Source organism: Aptenodytes patagonicus, chromosome 7 (genome assembly GCF_965638725.1).
Source record: "Aptenodytes patagonicus chromosome 7, bAptPat1.pri.cur, whole genome shotgun sequence".
NCBI classification, from domain to species: domain Eukaryota; kingdom Metazoa; phylum Chordata; class Aves; order Sphenisciformes; family Spheniscidae; genus Aptenodytes; species Aptenodytes patagonicus.
The window spans coordinates 7,271,950-7,299,239 of record NC_134955.1 but is presented as its reverse complement, the minus strand read 5'-3'; the positions used below and the strand labels follow the sequence as shown (position 1 = coordinate 7,299,239).

The 27,290-nt window shown below is 34.5% G+C and overlaps 1 protein-coding gene across 4 annotated transcripts in view; it reads left to right on the top strand.

Annotated features, from left to right (window-relative positions):
- Positions 1–22,442, top strand: part of KIF18A (kinesin family member 18A) — a 45,494-nt gene extending 23,052 nt beyond the window's left edge. The window contains exons 11-17 of one of the 4 annotated variants that reach the window (XM_076343869.1): positions 197–361; positions 1,502–1,623; positions 2,998–3,236; positions 16,509–16,992; positions 17,522–17,626; positions 20,203–20,312; positions 22,101–22,442. In XM_076343869.1, coding sequence (XP_076199984.1) covers positions 197–361; positions 1,502–1,623; positions 2,998–3,236; positions 16,509–16,992; positions 17,522–17,626; positions 20,203–20,312; positions 22,101–22,249 — 1,374 coding nt within the window. In that variant the 3' untranslated portion in view covers positions 22,250–22,442. Of the gene's footprint in view, positions 1–196; positions 362–1,501; positions 1,624–2,997; positions 3,237–16,508; positions 16,993–17,521; positions 17,627–20,202; positions 20,313–21,687; positions 21,755–22,100 lie in introns of those variants that run through there. The other 3 variants (XM_076343867.1, XM_076343868.1, XM_076343866.1) reach the window with 3 other exon arrangements.
- The last annotated feature ends 4,848 nt before the right edge of the window (positions 22,443–27,290 follow it).

Below are 27,290 nucleotides of genomic sequence, written 5' to 3'. Positions count from 1 at the left end.
ATTTGAAAATGTTTTAATGTAATTCAGTAATGCCCGTAAGGAGAATGTGCTACTACACTTTTATTAAACTGGTCAAAAATGCAAAGTGTTTGTTATGCTCAGTTGGGTATAAAAGTATGGAAAAAATCTTTTTTTTTAATATAGAGAGGTTTGTGAACATGATTTAAAAGGTTTCCCCTTAAATGTTGATTTTTAGGCCACTTGCAAGCGGGATCAAAGGCTTGCAATGCTTAGAACCCACCGTGTACACATGCAGAAAAAGAAAGAAGAGGAGGTTGAACATTTTGAGGAAAATACCAATTGGCTGCATCGTGTTGAAAATGAAATGCGCCTCCTGGGTCAAGATGGGTGTATTCCAAAGGTAAAATGCCTTTCACTTCAAGGGCGGATTTCATGCACTGTAGGCAACATCTGACTATAGTTAAGAATAGATTTTTTTTTTTTCTTCATCTTGCTTCTACTCAGGAGTTCTGCTTTAATTCTTTTAGGCCGGTTTCAAATTCTAGTGTTAGCTGTTTTTGTTCTTCTGCCCTAAAAGTACTTCATTGTTTATGCAAGTATTCCTTGTTCATGAAAGTATACAATTACATACAAAAGTGCATGCTAAAGGGAAATAAGTATGACATGGCTGAACAGTTCAGATGGCTGCCAGAGTTGATCCTGCTCCTGGCCATACAATTCTATTCTTGCCTTTACGGTAGCTCCTGATGCTCGTCTAACCATGTGACAACCTAATTCTTAGCCTGGCCAAAAAAACCCTTCTTTTTTGGAGGAGTGGGAAGGGGGCAAGAAGTGGGAAGTTGTGTTCTCTGCCAAGTTTTAGCAAGTAGAGTCAGCTCAGTGCAGCCTCAGACAAGCACCGGAGCTGGCAGAAGGGAAGGGATGAAGGTCTGTGCAGGAAGAAGAAGAGGAAAAGAAAGGCGGGGGGTTGTTCCTCCTTGCCTTTTAGTTTCATCCGGCAATTGGAGTGGCTTAAATGATAGTGTAATGAGCACTTATGTGACTCGTATAACCAAATATATTTCAATACCTGTATTTTTATTGGGAAGACTAAAATTTGTTGATCCGTTAAAAAGAAATGAACTTTAAGGTATTTCAAACGAGATACTGGCATCTCAGGAGGATGACTGAATACAGTGAAGACTTGTCCTAGACAATGTCACTGAAATTCAAATGTGGAGCAAGTGCACAGGAAAAGAGGCAAGCATATTTTTGGGCATGCATAGATAAGCATACATGTGTGCCTGTTAGATTCTTGATACTAATTACAGCATACCCACTTTTGGTCAAGGGAAATCTACAAGGCAATATTTATGCATGTAAATAAGAATCAAACAATTCATACTTTTCTACCATAAAACTTTATTATAATAATATAGATGCACTCCACCTTTACTTTTCAATATAGGATGAATTAATATTATTTTTAGTTCAAATTTTAGTTTCTTACTTTCAGTTTGATGTCCAGTTGTTTGTTTTTTTTTCTTGCTAATTTCCCAAGGAACTCCGTAAAGATCTGCAGTGTTGCCATTTAAACCTAGAAGTTAAGGACCTGAAAGCCCAGATTGACCACATGTTATCTCTGGTGTCCCTTCAAGATCAGCATTATAAGCAGACAGAAAAGTAAGTATGGTTTCATAGCAGGCCTGATAAGACTTCTATTCTGACATTTGTAACTTCAGAAGACATACCTGTAGAATTTAGTTTTAGTTGAAACAGAAGCAAGATTGTTCTCAAACTTTTTTTCTAGGTTAGAGTTGTGTTTTCTTAAGCAAAAAGATATGTAAAATAATAATCACTTCATACTGGTCTGTATCCACCATTGTTTAACAGAAACTGCAGGGATACTCTAGCACTTCATATTTCTATTTAATTTTCTTCTTTGCATAGTTTTTAGCAATTGTTCACTAGATCATGGTGTCTTATCTTCCTCTTCTGTGTTGAATAGCAGTATTGATTTTTTTATAAATGTTTGTGTTCTCTTTTAATTCCTTGCACTGTAGCCATTAATTTACCTGTATTAAAAATTGTTACCATTAAACTCTTATATAGCTAGTCAGACTGAAAAAAGCTGAATTTGCAGGTAAGCGTCAGCTCTTTTTCTATTATCAGTCTCTTGAAAATGTTGGAGAGTAGCTTTCAGAGTGTGACATAAGGAATAGGAAGTAATTGCAAATCTGTTCAGTAAGTAAGTATATTGAATTTATAATTAAATCATTCCAAAATGAAATAACCAGCTTTTCTTCCCCCTTTGGAGAAAAGGCAGTTACCATAAACATTACAAAAACGAATACATAAACCTGCAAAACTGAAAGCAAAATTTTTAAAGCTATGTTGTTAGTAATTACAAAGTTGCTTCTTTGGGTTTTTATATACATATCCCTTTCCCTGTTGCTTGAACCTACTGTTTAGTCTTGCAACTGACTCCACAGTTAATTAATTCCTGTGTTCAGATAGAATTCCTAAACTTTTGTCGCTTTAATTTGGTTTGCAGTTGTGTGTGGATCTTAATGTATTCCATTATTTAATTAAAGATCCTAGTATCTAAATTTATTTGAACTAGGCTTCTAATAAGGTTTTATACACATCTAATTAAAATGTGCTTGGTTTAAACCACATCATTTGGTTTATACTCTTCTTCTTTTATCTGATACGTAATTTTAGAAAGGCAGAACTCAATCAAGATATACTGACTGTATTTCTGTGGTGTTTGAGGGACTGAAGATCTTGGATACCGAGGAAAAAATATACTTAGTAAATGCTTAGAGTGAAATACAAGATTTTGCAAATGAGAAAAATCACTCTACTTAGTCATGAAAATTTCCTCTCAGTGTTATGGTATTCCCCAAAAATAAATTAAAATAAATTACACAGCAGAACTTGGGTGGGCGGAAGAAGGGCAAAAAAATCCCTTGTATTCCTAATAGTGGCAATGCTAGTAAGGATCAGATTAGTTGTGATTTAGTCATATTTGTCTCACCTCTTGTTGTTTTACAGAGTACTAAATACTTTGCTTCCAGTTCTTCGCAAGCAATACCTGACTTTGAAAGAAGCTGGGTTGACAAATAATTTAACTGAGACTGAATTTGGGGAGGTTGAGCAGCTGATTCAAAGACAAAAATCAGTAGTTTGGGCTGACCAGACTGAAGAAAATGAACAAAATCAAAAACATGAACTAGAGTTGTCAGCTATGTTTGCATTCCCACAACTTGTGAACAGACCAAACACCCCATGCCGTAAGTATATAATTAATTTGTTCTCTGTTGAAAATACTTCTAAATGTCTCCTGCAAAAGCTATATGTCATCCATAAACACAGTGGATGCACCCTTCTCCAAATATTGAAGCCAAATGTAAAACCGAGCCTCAGACCCGCTTTCTATGAATTATATACCATTCTTAATTGGATATAGGAAATAAGTTTACTTTTTCAATGGCTAGACACGCTCTGCCAACAGATAATTCCCTTATTCCCTTGTTGTAACATACCCCATATATCAATGTTCCTAGATCCTGTGAGTGTTATTAACAATTCTGTTTGAATCTTTCACATGACATTGATGGAAAAGGCATCATAGTGTCAATAAGTATTACAATTCTGTTAGTGATTCAAAAAGTTAAGCAGCTACTACAGTTTTGCACAGTTTGAAATAATAGCCTTGAGGGGGATGAGATTTCTCGTTAATTACAGGCTGACCTGGAATCAAGTTAGTACAATATTTTAAGTTTATTTTTCCAAGAATCAAAAGATTCACCGTTTCTACCATGGAATTGACTGCTTTGCTGTATCCTGATGGCCCCATTTCTTCCCCGTAACTCTATGTTCCAGTCAAACACTGGAACATGCTTCCTAGAGGGGTGGTCGACGCCCCAAGCCTGTCAGTGTTTAAGAGGAATTTGGACAATGCCCTTAATAACATGCTTTAACTTGGTCAGCCCTGAATTGGTCAGGCAGTTGGACTAGATGATCGTTGTAGATCCCTTCCAACTGAAATAGTCTGGTCTATTCTATTCTAGTCTAGTCTATATAGCTGTCTTTTCTTTAGCTGTAAAGTGAGTTGTCCTGGTGCGCAGCCTGGGTAAAAAAGGATGAAGAATCCTTACAGGAGGTGCTGTTCTGAGGGATGACAGGCAAAATCTCAGCCTGATAGTGCAAGCTGCTGTGGGCCAATGCTTGTATCTTGTGCTCTGGATAGGCAGCACTCAACACACTGGGGCTTTCTGATTACAGCTAATAATCCGTAACAATGAAAGACATCCATAGGTAACAAGGGAAAAGCAGATAAATAATACTTCAGCTTCTCAAAAGCTGGTAGTCACGGAAGAGCATTGACCCCTGGAGCACTGTGAAATTAGTTCCTTGCTTCCTTTAGCTTTTGTCCTCTACACAGCTCAACCTGGGGTTGAGAATTATTCTGCCAAAACCATTTATTATCTCTGTTCTCCTTAAGTGTGTATGTGATTTTTGGCATATGTTTGTATCACTGTTCATCATACCCAGATAGTTGATTCCCAGTATTTCACTGTCCTCAATGTAAAGGTCAGACTGTGAGGATGGGCTGGTTTGGTTTTTTTTTTTGGGGGGGGGAAGGGTGGCGGTTAGGGGAGGTGGGGGGTTGATGTTGGCTTGGTTTTGGTTTGGAGGGGTTTTTTTGGTGTGGGTTTGTTTTTGTGTTTTCTGAGAGGAGGAAAAGAAAGTTTGCAGATTTGCATGATTATACTTCTATCCTGTCCATGCTAGTCAGGGATTCAGCAAGGTTGAAAGCAGTTGTTGGCTTGCCTGTTTCTATTTCCCGCTTGCAGTGAGGGCAGTGGACCTCAGTGGGTGGCTGCATTTTTCCACTCTGCTCCATTCTTATTTCCCATGTAGAAAGAAATAGGATATGATCTTGGATTGCTGGCAACCTTTTGGAAAATCATGGTAGTGATAAGTATCTGCATTTTGTGGGATTGCGTTCATTAGGAACCACGATGCTACTGTCATATCATAATGGAAATATATTCTGCAAAGCTTTATGAAAGGCGTTAAAATAAAAGGTAGTGGTTTTCTTTCTTGCTTTATCTCTATTTTTAAACAAAAAGAACACGGTTTTTAAAACTGGTTTTCTAGTCTGTTTATTCTGTCATGACAGGGCAGATTAGTGAAGGGTTTGGAGGTGGGGGTGGTTTCCTGTCATAACTCATCTGAGAATTCAAATACTGTAACATTTTATTTTCAGTGCTAGAACACTGGAATCTTAAGTGCTAGCAGTTCTGATTACAAAAATCACCCCATTCTTATTTCAAATCATGTTTCATGTGTATATGTATGTGTATATATATGCCTATATTTTCATTTATAATTTAGACTGTGATTATCTGCCTGAAATTTGTAATTTTTTTTATTATATTAAAAAAAAACCCAAACCCCTAAAGAATGGCATTTATGACATGTTAAGATTGGATTTATGGAAGTTTAAGTCTAACTGAAGAAGGAAAGAAATACAAACTTCTCTAAATCACTTGTAAGATAAGAATTCAAGACTCATGCAATGGGGTTTTCACTTGGAGATTGGTATTGTATATGTGGAAGACAAACATGAAGCTATGCTCCTAGCTGGTATTTATTTTATATCATAGACATATTTTTTATATACTTTTTTTTCCTTTTAGAGGGACTTTTCTTTCTGGCAGAATAGGTAGGGAGATGTACCCAAATACAGATACAGTAAACTGTATAATGTACTTTCTAACTAAATATTGATTGTAGAGATTCTGTCTTGTCATATATGGGTTATCATGGTGGTGAATTTTAATTCCTGATGCTAGTAAGCTTCACTAGAGTTCTTGATTAATCTACTTCTGTTCCATCTTTCTTCAAGTCCTGTTTTGTAAGAGGCCAGATCTGTTCTTACTGAAATTAACACTAAAAGAACTATTAATTAAATTTTACATGAGCTTTTAAGGCATAAACATTTCACTCCATTAAAATCATTAGACGTAATTTGAGGGGTTGTCTTGAAAGTCTTATGTAGAGGTTTTCCAATTATTCTCTTGTTCTAAATGTTGTTGAACTGTATGTTCACCTAAGTGAATGGACACCATATTTTTCAGTAAAGATGGACTTTTTTCAGCTGTAAATGGTGTCTTTGCCTGAAGATGTCCATAGAAATCTTTTGTGGTATTTTTATTTTTGTTTACTTGTTGTTCTTTGGAAAAGGAAATAGGACATGTTACTTTCACTCCTTTCCCCCTCTTCTTAGACGCAGGAGAAAGCATGGTAGAAACAACTATCCTCCAAATTATGTAACCTTTACAGGAAAGGTTATGACAATTTCTAACAAGACACTTCTCAATTTTTTTTTTTATGCTCTTTATCTGATTGTGTGCTCTTTCCATTTGCTTTTGACTAGTTGTATAAATGTGTTGATGCTTTTAGGGGATGTTGCCAGGATTTTTTTTTTCCAAATTACTGAAGATTTTTAATCTTCAAAAAGAATCTACCTCTCTCTCTCATTGGCAGCTTAAGTTGGTGAGCTAACATAAAATAAGTTTTCTTCAACAGCTTTTTTCCCTTCAATACTGCTTGTTAGTATAAGACTTACTGTTCAGCAGGTAGCCATTGTTGTACAAAAATTTCTAAACATAAGTCATTGTACAGAGTAAGACACATTGCTACTAGGGACTAGACATTAGACATTTGAATTTGAAATTGAGTTGGAATGGAATTGAGAATTGGCTTTGCATACTGGAAGAAGTTAAAATAAAGTTCTAAAAATGATTAATTGGACATTCAATTATTTAATTTTAAAACATTGAGATAACAAGTAAACATGAACAGTAGCAGCTCTGCTCAGAAAAAATAAACTCTTTTCAAACAATATTTTTACAGTATCATTTTAATATTAATGTGTCCTTACCTAAAATGCAGTGGTGTTGACACAATCATTTCCATACATCTTGGGAGGTGTGGTGGAAAAAAGTAATCCACTTACCAGTGCTTTAGAATTTTTTCTGTTGAACACAAAATAAATGTAATGAAATAGCTCTTCTTCAATTGTTTGTTTGAATTAACATTTAAAATATTTTGAACTATTAGCTGATATTATGTTATGGAAATCCATTTCTCTTGTGCAGAATGTATATAACAAACTATTAAGGAAAAAAACATAAATCAGAAAAAATACATTAGCATGGGAAAATGTGAAGTAGTACAAGGGCAACATCCCAATCAGAAATAGGAAGGATGTAGTAATTTCTTTTTTCCTTTAAAGATGAAATAAATTATTCAAGAATCCAATTCCTTCTCCCTAAAGTCATCTCAGAAATATGCTTGGCAAATGTTAGCAAGAGATGACCTAAGAACTTAGTGAACAAATAAAAAGGAAGATTTATACAGATCCCCTCACACCTTTGGCGCATTTTATTATTTATAATTTGTTCAAGATGCTGGGAAGGAAATAGTGTTTTGCACCAAGATGGAAAAAAAAAAAACATTAGCCATGTGCTACACAGTGGTCATTATTCCTTATCTAAAAATCCATATATCACATGTAACATAATTGCATGGACTTCAACTTGTCAGCAGGAAAGAGCAATGCAGTTCATTTCTTGTGATTTGGTTCTTATTTTTCATGTTATAAGTTGAGAGCAGTAATTTTTTTAAAATCTCCCATTTAACATAAATATATGTCACCTTGTGTGTCTCAGAAGTTTCTTTTCTAAATCATCTGGGGGAGAGGGTAGAAAAGTTAATTGGTGGCAATGTAATGTTGCTTTCATATGAAATGTAAGCCTAGAGCATCTAAGAGGAAGAAGAGTGTACTAGCTCTGCTGGTAACAAATGTGGTGTATTGCTTTTGAACCTATGTTAACACATATTTGACAGAATACTTTTTTGAGATAAAATCCCTCTGCAAAAATGAGATGCTACTCATGTAGAAAACAATAAGATTTATGAGGAAAATATAAATTCCTCTTTAGTGTAAGCTTATGAAGTTAATAATTACATATTTTCTGTTGAACTCAAAAGTATCTAAGGATGTATGCAGTATCCATGCGTTATCCATATTTGGAAATTGCAAATTCATTAACAAACTACGAGTTACTGTTTAGTCACTGTGTTTAAAACGGTAGTGATGCAGAAAAACACCTGTACTTGAAGGATTCTGCATGTCGTAAAACATGAGACACTAATCATTGCAGAAACTTTTTTAATAACGCTGTAACCTTTTGCTGGCAGTCCTTTTAGGGGGAGCCATGACATTGTTCAAATGCGAATGAATTGTTATTCAGTGTTTTCACATAAAAATTAAAATGCTTTAAATCATATAAATAACTTTTCTGATTATAAGCACTGCCCCCAAAAGGCTGAAGCAGCTGAATCATTTTGGTAGAATAGGAAAAGCTGTGAAAGCAGAGCCTTAACTTCTCATGGTTTGCTTTGGAATTAACTATATTCAACTATCTGGTCCTGAAGAAGGAAGTCAAACTAGTAACTGATGTGGAAAAAACATCTAAAAAGAGTAAAGGGAATAACAGCAAAGGTGAAAGGGTAGGGATTTTTATTCGAGGTTTTGTTGAAAGTCTCTTGCAGAAATAAGTTTTGAAATTTATATTCCAAATGTGTTTAGTTTATTGTATGAAGTGGTTTTGATATTACCTTGTTATATGATCCTTCTTTCTATCAGGAGTTTCAAAATACCAAAGAATTTGAGCTGAATTCCACTCTTTGTTTCTAAGGAAGATTTCTTCCTTGGAAAGGGTCTCCTATGTATTAAATAATATAAAGTCATAGTGGGAGAGGAAAAGATCAAGATACTCTCTGGCCATTCATTCAACATCTGTTTCTATGGTCAAGTTGTCAAGACAGCCAATTCTTGTGCTTAAAAACTCTGATTTTTTAGAGAAAGCTGATTAAAAAGCGAATTAAAGCTCATAAGCTTTGCCGAAGCACATGTAGCTACAGGAATAGACCTCTTTCTATCTTGTTTTTCCTTTAACCTTCGAAACCTTTAAACGCCTTCTGTGAAATGTCTTACTCTGAGAGTCAGAGATGTACATTACTAGCTTACTATGTTAATCAGCAACCTCATCCAACCAAGTAATATTGCTTAGTCATCTGTATCTACAGTAGCACTACCATGGGTACCAGAAATAGCTCTCAGAAAATTCACAATTTGTCCTAAGCTAATGTTCCTTGCTCTTCTGGTTTGTTTAGACAGTGCCATGTTAACACAGCTATGTATGACAAGTAATTTGATCTAACAAACACTTGTTTTGCAGTGCATGCTAACGCACTCTACGTGTAATGATTCAAGGAGTATCTTGTAAAGAACAGAGTATCTGAATCTTAAATTTCTGACTGTGCTTATTTGATGTGGTTTTTCTTCCTCCACCACTTCAGGTTTTTTAAAATAAATACCCTAAAATTTAATCTAAAATGAAACATTGAATTATCTTTTAATTTCAAGTTGTTCAAGTAAAAGTAATTTTAAAAGATTTACACAACATTAAATTATCCCACTAAGTGTATTCACACTATACTTTTAAAAATATTTTTTTCCTTGGTAATTTAATTTTTGTTTCTTAAAATATGACTGAAAGCACATTATTTTCAGAACGTCTACTCTTGCTCACTTTCATTATGAAGCCTTAACATGGGGTTTCCGTAACGTGTTAAACATACTTTCTACTCCAGATTAATAGAGAAGATACTTTTTAAACAATTGTTTCATTAATGTATACTCCTATTTTTAAGCATCTAGCCATACTATTTAATCTGACTTTAATTATGAATTAGAATTGTTGTTTTGTAGAGGAAATGCTGATTTTCCTTTATCATTTTTGTTTATAAATATGTTAAAAAATTAGATTAAGCTTGTGTATGCTTTATGAAACCATAAATGTGCAACCTCATGAACAACTCAAATATTTGTATCAAGTAAAGCACAAGCGATGAAAATGACATAAGATCATTTAAAAATGTATTCAGGCCCCCATTCTTGGGTGTTGGCTAATGGAGAGCCATATAGTATTCATAGAGTATGGACTGATGGGTGGAGAGCTATGACTGGTATTTGCAAGTATTTCTGTGAATGGGAAAGTTCTTGGCATTGTTTCAGGCATCCCATTTCCAGAAGCCTTACTGTACATTACCATTGAGAGAATGGAATTGATTTACAGGGGAAAAAAAAAAAAAAAGGCATCCATTACCTCCCCTTGTCACAAACATCCGAAAGTAAAGTCAATTTACTATTATTTTGCATGGCAGGAAAAATTGGGGTGTAGTTGTATGTAGTAAAAGACTTGATTAAAAGTAGGAAAAGCATGTGTCTTGTATATAGGAAAGATTTTTCTTAAATTAAGCAGCTTTTTCACACTGTCCTATATGACTTTTTTTTCTCATGCTGTGTAAAATAGTACACCTGACCACCACGACCCACAAGAATGCAGCCTGGATTTTAGCCTTTTTCAGTTCACAGCTGTTGTTCGCGAAACTGTTGTGAAACTGGCCATCACAGTGATGCCTTTCGGTCACATGAATATTAAATAATTGAAATGCGTTCACTAGACCTCATTTGCAATTTGGAATTCCATGAGTCAGTTGTTAGAAGAATCAAAATGGATGATTAGTATTGTAATTGGATCAATCATTGGTAGCCCAGAAATGTTTATTGAAATGAATACATTAATACTTGATTTCACTTTAGCAGAACAACCTGGTAGACTTAATTTAGCACGGTTTCCAGAAATAATCCCCGTATGCATGTATTAACGTGAGTTCCAGAAGAAGAGAAGTCTTGGCCGTTATTTTGTCCCAAACATCAATTAGAACTAACCCAATTCATCAGAGTCGTCTTGTCGTGAACTCTACTCACTTTTGCTGTGACTCATGTTTCACAAATACTGCATTCTGCTTTTCGTATTAACTCACAGGGCTGTAAATATCTAATATTGCTATGTTTTTCTCCTGATAAATCAGTTCATCTGAATAGTCTTTTGGGACAGATAATACAACAAACTAATGACCAAAACCACCTCATACCATTTGATGGGGGGTGGTTGGTCAGTGGAGGATGACTTTTATTTTTAATTTCTAAGTGAATCTCTTAATAAAAATAATATCTAAAAGAATTCTGACAATTATCTTTTATAATAATCAGCCTGAAAATAAAGATCAACAAATATGTGATCTATTCTCTAAAATGTATTTGGAATAATGCTTATTTTTAAAGACCAGCATTGTAGCTGAAAGCTACAAGGAAATACACCTTCTGCATTTTTCTCTTAAGCTACTCCATCAGGTTAACTGTGGATGTTTCTGTAAAGTATCTAATGATTCATTTTTGTATATGAAATAAAAAGTAAACTTAATATCACTGAATCATGATGATCGTTCTGATGCAAAAGATTGAACTGGCCGTAAAATGTGAAGCAAATACAAACCATAAACGTTATAATTTCCCTGCCTTATTATGGAACAGGTTTGTAGATTTTCTTTGGAGTTGGAATGTGTTGTTTGTCTTTCAGTAGAAAAGTAATGACAACACTTAATGATTAGCATTAGACATCCATTCAGGAACTATTTGGATTTATTCTTTAAGAAAATATGAATAGCCGTACTTGGTCCAACACTATGTCGTTTTCTGTACCCTGTATTTATTAGTTGCCAGTAACACACTCCTAAGACAGACAGTGATAACAGGATAAATCTAGAGTCAGCTGACTTGCATTTTCCAGTTCCAGTGCAATGGGAAATCCCATTGAACCCATCACATGTAATAATTGCCGGCAGAAATCTTCTAAGTTTGTCAAATCTGTATTTTGTAACCCATTTATACTTATGGGCTTTGCCACAGCATACTGCAGTGAGTTCAACAGCATAATTGTTCTGTGGGAGGTAAGTATCGCTCTTAGTGTTAAAATTAGTATGTGATATGAATGGGGTATCTACTGTTCATTACTGCAAGAAATAAAATAATTCCTTATTAACATCATCTGTGACATTTTGTTAATGTATTATGTTACCTCGGTTGTTCGTAACTGGGAATGTACTGTTGTCTCAATTTTCTGTGTTTACTCATTGGAATGTTTAGGCAATAAGATAAAGCGTGTGCTAAAACAGATAACATACACATACATCCCACCTACAAGCACTCAACAATATCAAGTTAAAATTGAGTATTCTGGGAGAAAGCATTCCCTAAAATTGACATACAAATACTTTGGGTTTAGTAGGCATGACCTGCTATGAAATTAGTGTCTCTTCTGTGTTGCTTTAATACTAGAAGTTCGTATTTGCCACTTATAACATTTAAGTCCTTTTTCATTTTCCTTTCTTGAATCGGATTTAGGGGAACTAGTTCTGCCTAGTTCTAGCTGTCCCATTGCAATATAAGCCACATAGTGTCAGATGACCACATTTTCTAAAATTGTTTGCTAAAATACTCAGTGCTTGTTTAGCCACACAGTTGTATGAATTTAGTATTTAGGAAAGACAAGGTATGGTGTTTCAGTTTGAGGCATGTTACTTTTGTGTTAGCTTGTGGTACAAAATTTTCTCTTTCAATAAGGATTTTTATATATATAAATCTTGAAGTATGCCTCTGAATATCAATGTTTTTAATAATATTGAGTAGCCTTTGAAGGATTTGGAAATAGGTTCTCACCAAAAAAAAGTTTGTTTTGTTTTTTTAAGGAGAAACACTTGATATCATGACCATTTGAAGTCATCTGAAATCTGAGTAGTGTTTTTGTAGCACTTATTGTTGTCTGAGCCCATTTTATTTAAACTTCTTAATGGCAGCTATTAAAAGCACCAGCAAAAAATTAGCAACTGGCTTCAGTATCTTGCTTCCTTACTAAGACAGAAATAAAAACACTAGCATTCCTTTATTTTGTGGGTTTAAATGTTTTTCTTGCTATATTTATGTTTACTTTATAGCTCCAAACAGTTATGATCTATACTGTATAACAGCAAGCTAACATGAAATTGGGGTGTTGGGGTTGGGGTTTTTTTGTCACATCACATTTGGTTTATGTTATTTAGTGGAACCAAGTTAAATATGATGTTGCTGGTGATGTTTTTGTTTACTTTCTTGTTTACTGTGTTAGGAGCAACTTAATGCTTTCACAAAAAGCTTTGAGAAGGGACACTTCTTGAATATTTTATATGCTTTCCAATACTTAACTGGCAAGAAAAGCTAGTTTTGTTTTAACTTCATTTTACAATGAGTTTCATTCCAGAAAAAAATAGATTTTAAAAATAGGTCTGGGTTTTTACTAACGGCTTATATTTTCCCTATATAGAATTGCTGCAACTGTCTTTTTATTAATGTACTTGTATTACAGTATGGAATACTGTTCATTATGATGGAATTCAACAAATTATTAATGTTGGCAATACTTTTGTGTTCTTTACCTATCTAGTTCATGGTTTAAATGCTTGCATTTACAGTTAATTTAAAAATGTTTCCAGTATTTAGTCCTGGAGAAGCTTCTAAAACTTGGCACTCTCACCAAAATGTTTCTCTATCAGACTTCCTTCCTAGTAACTTTAGGACATTAGCAAAACCTCAGTGTCTTACAGTAAGCAAACTTTCTGAAACTGGAACCTTCCTGTCCTAATGCAACAAGAGACAAATAGAATTCTAACCGTTATTTTTCCCGAAACACACACTTTCAGATGCATATAAGCAGGAGGAGAACTTAATAAATTAATATTTAAAAATTTGTCCTGAAATGTTTAATGGATAGCTATTTCAAACATTAAATTGGAATCTGTAGATAAAGCTTATTCTTGTATTTAAGAATATAATCTGTCAAAAAAATCTTTAAAAGAAAGTTTTGGCTTCAATTTTTGGTTGTGAGGACTAGAAAATTTTTTTTTTTGAAAGAAAGAAATGTTAGTCTTTTACATAGAAGAATAATATTGTACTCATGAAACCAAAATTAAAGAGTAAGCACATTAATGAAGCATAGCATTGTTGATAGTGTCACAGAGTACATATTGAAAATGTGTAAGAAAGTAAGTTTTTTGCTTGTTACCAACAAAATCCTACCAAGTCTTGAGACTTGAGAAAAATGTCTTCATCAAAGTAGGCTGATATTATTTCTGGTGGAGGTAAAAATTATTTGGGGAACACACAGGCCCTGTTTTACTACTCTTTCCCTTTCATTGCTCATGGAGAATATTCTGAATTAGCTTAATGTTCCGATTACAGTCAAGCTACTGTGTCTTAACAACCTGCTGCACTTCACCTGGTGAATGCTGACCATGAATTAGACTAAGATTAGGTATGAGAAAATAATGTATTTTGCATTTAAACAAAAAAAAAAGTCCTTTACATATATATAGTGAAGTGAACTGTACGCGGGGGCACACACACACACAGAGATTCACAATTCAGTTATTTCATGTCAAGTAGTCCTCTTAGGCCTGAGTTTCCCATGTTTGTGTCTCTTCAAAGCTGAAAACAGCATAATAGAATTGTAATTGTTCATATAATTGTCCAGGCATCTTTTCCCATAAGCAGTTTAGCTTAAATTAACCTGCTTTTATTGTTTATGCATTGTTGGATAAGATGTTGCATATTTGTTGAACTATAGTAGTTTAAACGTTGTTCTTTCTGAAACTGAGCCCTTGAGTGAGGAATAAATGTTTGCTTTGTTTTTTCAATGGTTTCATTATTGAATTAAGTTCTGGCAACATAGAATAGATTTGTGGCCTATATATAAGCATCTAATTTACTTGCTACTTGTACACACTTTGATACTACCCGTTCCATCCTCCCAGAACAGGTCTAGTCTTTAAATCTTTCCTGTCTTTTCACAGCTCTAATTTGTATCTTCTAATTAGGCATCATCTTGTGTAGCTGGGCATGAGGAATCTGTCATATGGTATGTCTAGTTCCCAAGCGTGTACAAAAAAACTGGTGCTGAGATCATCCTTTCATCCTTTGAAGGCTTTCCTTCAATGAGGCTCTTCTCTGGGCCTTTTTCCTCAAGACATTTGATTTCTTGAGGGTACTTGGAGAATTGGCATTCTTAGAGTTTCTTGCCTATGGCAAATTGGGTTGCAACTGGGCAATGAGGTCAAAATTAAACTGGGGCTGAGAAGTGGTAACCAGTCAGAGGAAAGACTACAATCATTTCAGCTTTGCTTTTTGTAAGAAATCAAGCTTTGGGGGGGAGAATAATGCAATAGATATTTTTAATCAATTTTCCTCCTCATCAAAGACATTACGGAATGGCTAAAATGCTGTAAGTGTTAATGCACGAGAGAGCGCTAAAGCATTCAGACTGAGGAGTTCAAACTAACTTTCTTACTCTGATGCAAAAATAGAATGGAATTGTAGAAGAAATAAATATTTATCAACACTGTTATATGAATACTGTATTTAATTTCTGAGTAACTGTCAGCAATTTAAAAGCGTGAGCTCTTTTTACAGTTTCGTTGCACATAGGAATGGAGTAGGCAATGCAGAAAGGGCAAGTATGATTCTGTGGCTACCAGCTGAAGTGGGGCCAATCCATAGGCATTTTAAAGGATAGTAGCCTTTACTTCATCTCTTAAATTTGCAATGAAGGTTAAATATAGCAGCACTTGGGGTTTTGAAAGCCCTCTCCTACTCTTGTTTTGTTTAAAAAGAAAAAAAAATCCTTAATTTTTTGTTACAAGCTAGTAGGTGTTGACTTGAGTGACCACCAGACTAGCCATTTGAACAGTGGTTTGTGTCTTTAAATTACTCTCCTTTACTGAAAACTTGAATAAAAGAAAGGCCTTTTCTCTCTTACTTTGGAGATTGCCTTCATTGCCACCTACTTGAAAATAAAAATAATATGACGCTTTAGAAAAATAGCATGAATCAGGATGAATGGGAATGGCCAATTACTGCTGCATTGCTTGCTTTGTTATTTTTAAGGGTAGGGGTTTTAATAAAGAGCTTTTTTCCCCAGAGTCGATGACAGGATCCAAGTAACTTATTTCTTTACCCTTTTCCAAAACACTACTTTCTCATTTGCAATGTCAATGAATTTTGTCCCTCTAAGTGATTCTATGTCCTTCCTTTTACAACAGTCTCTCTCATTCTACTGCATGGTACTTGCTAGGGAAAAAATAGCCGTGATCAGGAGGCAGCTGTAGATTACCGTGATAGTCCCACCTTAAATCAAATTAAGAGTTGTGTCACGGTAATGCAATCATTTTCAATACTCTTACTCTTCCATTCATTCCCTGTCATCATGTGTCATATCTTACTTGTGATTACTTGTAATATCTCTGGGTTTAACTATATCAGCCTATGCATATTTATAATACTTTGAGTGCCACAGAACAATTGCTACCATCTGGACAATGCTGCAATAGAAATAATTTCAGTTATGTGATCAAATTAATATGTAAATGAAATAGTGTTTGTAATAATTTCTGCTAATAAACGTATTTCAGCAGGGAATAGGAGGAAAAAAGCAATATTTAAGTAGTAAATATAGGTAAATGTGCTAACCACTGTTGCCTATGTTGAACAGGTACAACTTTTGGTACACCATCACAAGAAATGAATAAAAATACACAACAAATAGTAGAATATGCAGTACCACCACAGAAAAGAATTAGGCGGAAGCTAATGGATTCTCCAGTCACAGCTCAAAGTCCTGCTGCATCCAAGCACTCCAGTCTCCATCATCTGGAGGATTCTCTTACCAAGGAGGTCCACCCTATTGTGTACACACCAGAATTTTGCAGAAAGCCAGTACAAAGCTGCTGTACACAGACTGTGGTAAAGAAAGCTTTACACCTTGCAGGCCTTCAGGAAGCCAATGCATGTAATATAGATATGCCAGTGAAAAAGGCGAGTATTTTGGACTCTACATGTGACATAATCCCAGAGTGCGATGAAGCTGATATGGACTCAACAGTAATTCTCTATGAAGGGACAGGTGAAAAAACTGAAATGTCTACTGACTCATCCACGAAGGAGTCACAGCTGTGCAGCAATAGCATTCTGCAAAGGTATTTTCCATTTATATGGGCAAGGAATATTACCCAAACACTTTAATCCTGTTTATCTTCAGAGCTGGGTTTTTCCATTGATGTTAACTTTATTTGTAAACCCAACATTTTGAAAATCAAACCCTCAATTTTATTCAGCATCAGATTCAATTCTGCCATTATTTGAAATCAGTGGTATGTTAGTGATATTAGATGAAGTTGAAACCTTATCCTGTTTTACAAGATATGTACCCAAAAGAAAATACAGCACTTCTGAAATTGTTTGTGATGCCTCATGCAATTTACTTTCTCTAAGCCTTACTTTTCCTGTCTGTCGAATGGATACCTTAACCTCTTTGACATTGAGAGATGCCACTGTTAAAGTTGCCATGTATGTGTGAAGTCCTGTGAAGCTGCCTCAAGTACTATTATCGAAATGAATTTCCAGTATTGTTTTTCAACTTAACGTATATTTATTTACAGTTAAGAACAATTTCATTTGAATTCTACCCAGAATAGGTTTTACAAAAATGTAATTCTTTGATTTCAGACTTGGTCTCTCTTCGTTAAAAAACAAAAATCCCACTTCAGTACTTGAGAAGCCTTCGTATATGGCAATGACTTCTGCTGCAGAGAGAAAAAGAAAGGTATTAAGGTGAGATTAAACTACCTCTTCTGATTCTATACAAATGAGTTTGTGTTCATTACTTATGTTATCACTTCAGTTTCGGTATTACATTTCAAATCTGAAAACTTCAAATACAAATCGTCTTGACCTACATATGAGATGTTCTGACTCAAATATGTTTGACAATTCAATTATCTTTTTTCTTGGCAAGTTGAGTAGAATCTTTTTTTACTCTTGGTTTAGGAACTTCTGTTGTTTTAATAGAACAAGTACAAACTAGTATCGTGTCTTCCGTATCTGCTGTCTACTCGAAATAGAAAGATGACACATAATTCTGAAAAGAGAAATTCCATCATCAATTAAAAAAATCTAATTTGTTTGAAATTGTTATGCCTTTGCTGGAACACATTAGAAACTACCAAAATAGAAAGTGGAGAAAATGCTTAACAATACTTATGTGGCCAGTGCCTTTGTTTTTCTGATAATTCATTTCCAGTCTCAGTTATTATGATTTCATTCTTGTGGTCTGCTCTGGGAAGAACTTCCATTTTGTCACTTCTGTTTTATGATCCTGAAAGAGGCTTGTTAGTAGGAGCAGCAGAAAAGCTGAAACTGAATAGATGCTAAACGCAATTGTACTTTTTTGTTTATTTGTTTTTGTTAATGTATTTAAGGATTAGCTATCAAGTCAGTACTGATGAAACAGCTCTCTTTTTTCTTTCTTTCTTTTTCTTTTCCCAAACGCAAAATTTGATACAACCTTTTTTTTTAAACGGTATTATGAGTCACCTGCTGCTACACAGTGAGTGGAGCTGCCACCTCATAGGTCTTCTAAAGAATGTTTCAAGACTGTTGGAACAAGTTCTATAGATAGGAAGAAACTTCAAGCACTTTTTTTTGTTTATTAGCTTCTTTGAGATAGAAAAATCTTCCTTAGAAGATCACAGATTTACCAACTTCATGTTCCTGTTCTAGTTGTTATTAATTATTGTTCTAAACTGTTTTGCTCTAGGATGAGAAGAGGCACATCTTGCTTTTTCAATTTTTCAAATAGTTGATTATGAATTTAGCAAAAAAATCACCTGCACTCTGAAACCGAGCTAACTTTCTAGATTCTATTTAGGGAGAGGTATGGGAACTTTTGGAGTCTGATTTATCTTATCTTACGGTAAATGTTCCAAGATAGACTCTAGGAGTACTTTTTTTTGTAATAACTGTGTAATGATTTCCACACTTACACATGCTTATCTCTTCCCAAAAGACTAGCTCTTTCTGCTCTTTTATCTCATGCATTTCCCAGTTTTCAAGTTAGAATAACGCTACAGGAAAATCCCACAACTTTTGTTCCTTTTTTTGGGATTATTTCTTCTGTCTCAGACTGTAAACTGTCTGTAAATGAAAATTCTTTATGGCTTTGTCTAGCAGTTGGTGATGAAGAGAAGGAATGAAAGTTTCTTATTTGTGAAGGAGAAAAGGAATATGCTCTGACTTTTCAGATAGGACCTCCTTTTCTTCTTTACTTTTTCCCCCTTTTCTCTCCCCCACTTTCCCTGTTTGAAGTAGTTCACTCGAGTCATTCATCTCCTACTAACATTAGGATAAAAATATAAATTTCAGACATATTCTCTACATTAGAAATACAATTTGAAACAGTCGTATTGCTAGGACAAGGGATAAGAGACAGGTCAGTCATAATACAGAGGCTACTTTTACTAAATAGTATTACATTCTTATTGGCATAAGTTCTCTTCCAAGAAGCACTCATGAATAGATCTTAGGACTGGCACAAGGCAGGTCTTAGTCTTTACTGCTAGCTATATATTTTCATTTAGGCAGACAATTATTATTAAGAAAACTAGTGCAAGTTAAGGGACTATAAAGAATAATACAATATCATCAGAGGAATGGGAAAAGCATAGAAACTTGGGACATAAATAGAATTAGCTTGTTTATGAGGCTGTCTTAGAGTGGAACCAGAGAAGTTAGCGAGGCAAGCATAAAAGCTTGAGATAACAGATAGGTTCATAATTTTCACTGTAGATCTTAAGTCCGTCACATAAAAGGCTATAAAATACAGAGGTTTTGTCTTAATGAATTTGAAGTTATAACAGCTTTCTTGTAGCTTAGCTAAAAAGTATTGTCTGCTATGAACCCACCCCCTCCAACTGTGTTGGAAGCTGTAGAAAAATTATTGTAGCAATAAAAAATGTGATTTGTTCAATAAACATAGCTTGGTCATTTCAAGGATTTCATACATGTGTTAAGAATATTTCTTCATATAATTTGTGTGCAATGACCATCAAACTGGCTTCTGTGGCTTCCAAAAAAACCTGTGGCATATTGGTCTGCATTTTAACATTAAGTGGCAACATTAGTTCTTATTTTAACAATTGAAGCATTCTTGTAGAGTTTTAAAAGGAAAAAGGGGAATAATATCCATATATATGCATCATAAATAAATTAGTTTATTCTTTGCATTCTGTTATGAACTACCAATACTAGATAATATCATTTAATATATTTCTATATTGCAAGGCCTAAACTACTGTAATGTAGCTTAATCACTTTACTGAAGACAAACTCTTTCCTGGCTGTTTTTCCAGTTCTACATCAAACACTGGGTTAGGCAGCCTGCAAGACCCTGTTTCTGCAAAACGCATTCGACAAGAGGTCTTGTTAAGCCATAGAGCTTTGCGAGTACCCAAAATGGCAGGTAAGTGTCAAAACTGGAATGCATGACACTGCATTGGTAACTGTGTTTGTACAGGAGGTCTGAAATTAAGGTTGATGCTCAAGGTTTTGTCAATTTAACATCATGTGCTGCTGTGATCAGTACACTAAGCCATTGCTTTGAATAGTATATCCATTCATTAAAAAAAAAAAAAGAGGAAAAAAAAAAAATCTGAATGTGTAACCAGTTGTCTAGATGGTATCTAATCAAAACTCAACATTACTACAAACTTGTTGGGAAAACCTTTTCCCAAGAGTTAAAGTCTTCCACCAAAAATTGTTTGTGTACTTGTGGAGAAATTTGGTGAACTTTATTACCAATTTTATCTTTGCAGAGTGTGGTTTATCAAGAAGTAAAATCCTCAAATCATTTCCATACCTGTTTTTAACTGCTTGCTTTGTTTTATAACAATGCACTGATTTGTTTTTACAGATATGATTTTTTTTCAGAGATTTATTACTTAAACTTTGGGGCTATTTTGGGCCAACACAATAGCTGAGGAAAAATTCTTTTAAAGCAACATTTAGGAATTATTTTGCTTCTAACAGATTGCTGATAATAATACTATCAGGTGGTATTCTGTGAAAGTCTGCTACAATTACATGGCTATAATTACGTGGCTTCTCTCTGAGGTGTATAAATCTTTACTGTAACAAAATCAGTTCCAAAAAATTTTTTGAGTAGATGTGCGCAGAGATCTTTTTTGTTCGCAACTTTCCAAAAACCTCTGCCTTTCCTAGTTCATGGCACTAAGTTGCTTGGCACCTGCAGTAGATTTTAATGCACTAAATCCTTACAATTTTCCTTTTATCTCTACCCACTTGTCTCCTTTTTCTCTCTGTCTTCAGAAATAAACTTAACAATCTTTCTTATTGCAACTTCTTGGGAAGTTTAGAGGAGATCAAAGATTGTTTAGAGTTTTAGTCTGCTGTTCTTATGAAATAGTCCAATCGTGTAGCTCTTCCCAGTGGCATAGGCAGTACACCAGTTTTACAGCATATGTGTTTTTATGTAAGAACTGATGTGAGGGATCAAGTACATATGAATATGTATTATTCTCCATTCATAAGAAACGTTGAGGTTCTGTTACAATAAACTCTCTGAAAAGTGTAAATCTGAGGCTAAACATTGTCTAACCAATAGTTACTTACTTGGCAAAGTGCATACACAGTTACATCAGTATCAATTTCTACTACTAAAGACTGGGTTATGAAGTCACCAAAATCAGTCACTACTCTGGTATTATTAAGAAACTATGTAATGAAGCACCACATTCTAAAATAGAGAATAGATTTTTCATTCTTCAAAGTTTAACTGAATGTAAAATAAATTTTATTTTCAAAATCATGCATTACAGGAGAAGAATGAAATATGACCAAATCCCTAAGAGGAAGAGCTGCTTTTGGATTAAACAGACAAAACTTTCTCTAATGACATGATGTTCATTTTTCAATACTGTTCTATAATAATAAGGATTAATAAAATTTTCACATATTTCTACATTTTTATATAGACCACTGTGCCTTTTTAATAGCATCTCATGTCAATTGAGGGTCTAATCATTGGACTTTCTAGGCAATTAGCACAGTGGATTACTGAGCTGAGAGTGATTACATTTTTGCATATCAAAATTAGGCTTTCAATAAGGACAAGAAATATGTGTAAAAATTCTTAGACATGCTCTGAAGAGGAGATCCAGGTAGGCCAAATTCTACTTATGTTTATGGAATGAATGTCTCCTATTTGTAATAACATTTCTTTCTTCACTAGGAATTAAAACAAGGAGCTGGAAGCAAGAACAGGATGTGCCAAGAAACCTAGTTAGAAGCCTTTCTGAAGGAAATGTAGCATTGGGTGTTAAATCAAGGACATCAAAAAGTCTGTTACTTCATGTTTGTAAGAAAAAAAGTAGGATTTAGTTCTGAGATCATCCATATTTCAGGCAGGATTGATGGATAGCAAATGAGAACAGGGTGACTTCTGTTTTCCTCTTGTGAATTATTTTGTTTAAAAGATGTCTCTCTCAGTAATGCACTATTTCAGAAAGAACCACTTTTTGGAAATACGATGATTTTGTTAAATTCTAAAATAAAATAAGTTCTTTTTTTTTTGTCTCCTGTTAAAGCTTACAAATGTCTCTTCTATATTAACAAATGAATAAGAAATTTAATTTGGACTTGGGAATGGAGAAGTGCACAGTATACCTTTTGCCATAATCTTTGTGAGTGTTTCCCCGTTTTTATCACTAACAGATAATACTTCAGACAATGCAAGTATTTAAGGGGTTCAATGGTGCTCTAATTTTTAGATGCTACTTTAAATTGCTTACCTACAGTCAGTCTTAATTTTCTAATGACAATTTTGTGATACAAAAGTTAGAAAAATTGTTTTGACCTGCTAAATTATTTTCACTGAAACTTCCTAATGTTAAAATTGTTTTTCATTTAGAAGCAAGTCAGACAGATGTTAATATTAAAATACGTTCATGCTTAGCATTAGGATGCCAGTTTATTCTTAGGTATGTTATCATGGATAGATACTACCAATGTAGTATCAGGAGACAGAAAAATATTTATGAAAAGTGTCTTTAATGAAGTATTATATCTAAATTTTTTTAGCCTTTCTATTTTTAGTCTGTTACTTGGTTGTAAATGTTCTTTTTCAATTTTTAATTCAGTTGTAAATAGCATAATTGTTAATTACTTTGAATAAATTTTTAGTTTTAATAAGAGCAATATAATGTGAATTGAACTTCTAGAAAAAAATTTACTCTTTTGCCTCTTCCTTCTATTATGAAAAATGTCTGAATTAATTTTGACAAGTATTGTTATAAGTACATGTAGTTCATATTTTATCTTCTGATAAATGATTAATATTCAGAGACAAAGTAGTTATATATAGTGGTATTGTAGCCTTGACAGCCTGCCCACCCCTAGGAACATTGTTCTAGTGTGTTTGGTCTGTGCAAATGTAAGTGTATGCATGAATTTCCCCAAACTAAGGAGAACTAGAGGAAGAAGGCCACTAACTAATTCCAGTGGTGTCAAATGACTGAAGCAAGGAGTTTGCAACCTAGTCAGTTAAGTAACATGAAGTATGCTGCAGAAGAAAGTTCTGGCTTTCAGCAGTAGTAATGGGCTCAAAAGAGCTTTACGGGTTGTTATTATTGTTATTCTATCACAAACTTTCCTGTGATAGCAGAGAACTGGACTCCATGATCTAATAGCTTTTATCAAATTTGTTCCTAAAATTGTTTCAGTATTCCAAATTTCTATAGTTTTATAGATTTATTTTTTGCTTTATGGTCTTTGATATTTAGACAAACTAATATAAACCTTCCCAGTTATATCTCCCCCTAGCTATCAAATGTTGACATCTTTATTCTTGACACACTGGAGGGGCACTTTTCAGAAGGCTTCTGAAGAAGGAAATGGTAACTGCCTGTATAGGCTTTCAGGACCACTTGTGGGAGGAGCAGACAACATTGCAGAGGCTGACTTCACCAGGGAAGTTAAAAGAGGAAGGAATGATTCCTTGAGAAATAGGCATTGCTAGTTAAAAATAATGAGAAAATTTGAATCCTCCTATTTGCATTCTAAAGGGAGTATAGGTGATATAGTTGTGGTGAGCATGGAGTCACGCTGATAGCATAATGAGGACTGAGAAAATATTGGCTGTGGGAAAGGCTTTTATGAACAAAGTTCCAAACATCAGAAAAGCCTAAAAACTAGAATTTGGGACTTGACCACATCTCAGCCAGGTGGTACAAGTAATTTCAGGTGGGGGATAATTTTAATATTTCTCTATTATGATGAGGAACAAGATTTTGGAATTAATTTTAACTTCTTATGATTTTGGCACCTGGTACAGCTAAAATTATAGAGACTATACATTTTTGATTTATGGGTTTTCTCTCAAATTCTCAGTGTTTAATATAAAATGTGCACACAGAGCTTCTTTTGTTGATACTGCTTCACATCTGCAAGAGGCATGTTGGGCTTTGCTTATAAATATAGTTGTAATATGCATTGTTCTTGTGGCACGTAAGACTTACACATAAATGTTCCTAGCAATTTTGAAAGGTTTTCAGACGAGCTGGTTCATGCAACATTTTGATACTCAGTCAAAACATAGAACTGATGAGATCTCTTCTTTTCTTAATGTGTTTTGCATAGCCCTGAGTGGAGATGAGATGTGACTCCCATTCCTATCTGCTAACCAGATATGTTGTTTACAAGTTTGTTAGTTAGGTATGTATTTACCATTTATAATGAGCATAAATGAAACGTTTCCAGAAATTATAACAGATTGGAGCAGGATCTTCATATTTCAGGTTGCTGTTGATTAATATTCTGCCCTATTAATCGTACTTTTATGTTGTTACATACTATGAACACATCTAGACTTCAAAAGCTTCAGAGCACATTCCACATGGAGTGCTGGTACAGAACTTTACAGTGCCTAATAAGGTTTTTGTCAGATTGCCAGTTTCTTCTTAAGTAGAAAGCAAAGAGTATTTGGGAAGCAGAGGAGGTATGGTATAACTCATTTCATTTTCTTGCCAATCTACGTTGCCTGTTACCTGTTGGCCTGCCTTTACAAACTAATTTAAGTAATAGCATTTATCTGAAGTATACATTTAACTGATTTCACTCTGTTGTACCATGCAGTGTTAAATCATGCCAGATGGGATGTAACGGAATATTGCACAACATAACATGACTCAAGCTGAATCAAGAATTCAAATGATTTGGGTCAACTTAATCTTGTTTAGTGTTAAAAAAAAAAAAAAAAAAAAAAAACAAAAACACCAAAAAAAACCCCAGTAGTTTTAAAATAAATTCACTTGAAAATGTTGTGCTCCTTAACTGTTCTAGAGTCTGACGTCGTGGATGCCTAATACTTCGTAGGTAACGAGTGAATCATACTTGCTGTGTGATACGCATGACAACTTTTGTATGTTTGGACATATACATGGCAATAGGAGTCCTGATCTTGGCTCATCTTGCTTTCTTATTTAAAACAGATACCTAGTTTATTTAAAACAAATACTAACCTGAGTCAAAAATTTAGGTCTAATATTCATGGCTCTGTCTAATTAATAGAACATTCATGAGTTCAGTGCTGCTTATCAGCATTGTGGAAAGCAGTCCCTTATACACAAATGTCTTATTTTAGTGTTTCGAAAAGTTCATATGCTAAATTATTGAAGTATAAAACTCTCAGAAAGTCTGTAGATAGATAAATTGCAATGATATGGTATGTAGTATATTTTGGAGAAGGGTGAGAAGAAAAATATTTTGTAACATTAATTCTTTGTAAAATTTTCTTTCTCTTTAGAATATTTCTGAGTATATTTTGCAATACAAATCTCGAGCCTCTTCTTGTAATAGGAGGAGGTACATATGTCATTGCCATAATACCCTCTGTGTATGTGTAATTGGATGTGAATAGTATTAGCTTTAATATGGTAGACTTCATGTCACTCTTATAAATGCCCATAGCTCAAAGGGGAGTATCAGAACACTCTGCCTGTAAAATATTCAGTATTGAAATTATCATTGCTCTTTCCATCAAACTAAAGCAGTCATGAAACCCTCAATGCCTAAAAATATCGGTGTACACCCAGAGGTATGTTGTCCAGGCTTTCTTAGCCAAAAAAAGTTTCCTTTTCCTATGGTCTGCATCAGGAATATGTCATACTCCAATATGTCTTATTTTTTCTTCTGAAAGTGATTTGCAATCAACAAGGACCCCTATGTTTTATGTCTAGCTGCTGTGTTTATTTGGTTGAACCCCTGTTAGTACAAGCTGGGAGCCCTAGTAACCTCTTCCTGGTCCCTGGCCAGGCTTTCAGGACAGCTTACTATTATCAGCTTTTCAAAAAAGCTCAGTGCAGACTATTTTGCCAAGAGGTCGACATTTGCCATGACCAAATGGACAGATTTTTCTGAAAAGCAATTTGTTGCAAGTGTGAAAAGTATGTTAAAGATCTTGTCCCACTGGGAAATTCTTAGGAAAACATACGAAGGCTGTAGGATATAGTTTGTACTGTGACTCGTTTACTTGCTTATTGTCATTGCAGGAAAGTGAATTTACAGGAGCTATCTGAAGCATAGGCTTGGGAGGCTATGAATATTTGTTACTGGGGATGGAGTTGGGTACAGAAGAAAGAAATATACGGAAGAATGAGAACAATATTGTTGTCAGTGAGGCTATAAAGACTGAGCCATTTATAATGGACTCATTACATCTTCATACCCATTTTGCAAAACATGGTTTTAATGACTAATTCCACACAAGTAGCAAATATTTCAGTCATTCGTTTTGAGTAACTACCTTTAATCATGCGTATGGGCCTGCACTGCTATGCTTCAGCATATTTGTGCCAAGTGCCTAGGCATGTTGAAAGCCAATCATGTCCATTGATTTTTGTAGAATTGTAAGAAGCTTTGTTACCTTGCTAGTAAACAAAGACTTATGCAAACTTATATCCAGAGGCACCTGTAGATTTCTACAGGTTATATGGAATATTAAGATTACACACCAAAAAGAAAATCATATCTGCTGTCTTGTCAAACTGGCAAAGCACAAGAACTTGATTGGGTTATTAGGAAAAGTCATTGGTGGTGGTGGGAGAAGTTTCCATAGCAGCCTGAAGGTGATGAGGCATCTGCTTATTGGAACAAATATTTTGGGATATCCCCTGCTAAGGCAGCGGAGTCTCTTGCACCTGCAAATTTCGGTACTCTAGCTGCAGAAGATAGCAGGTATTGTTTGGAAACCTGACAACATAATGCGAAAATAAAGATTTAAGTTAGCAAAGTAGTCCACCTTGAAAATAATTTGGATTCCTAAGTAGTTGTATTTTACTTTCCTTGGCTTTTTAAAAATGTGTCTGTAAATAGGCATGAGGAAATTAGTTTTAATAACTAGAGAAAGTAAATGTTCTTAGAAAAT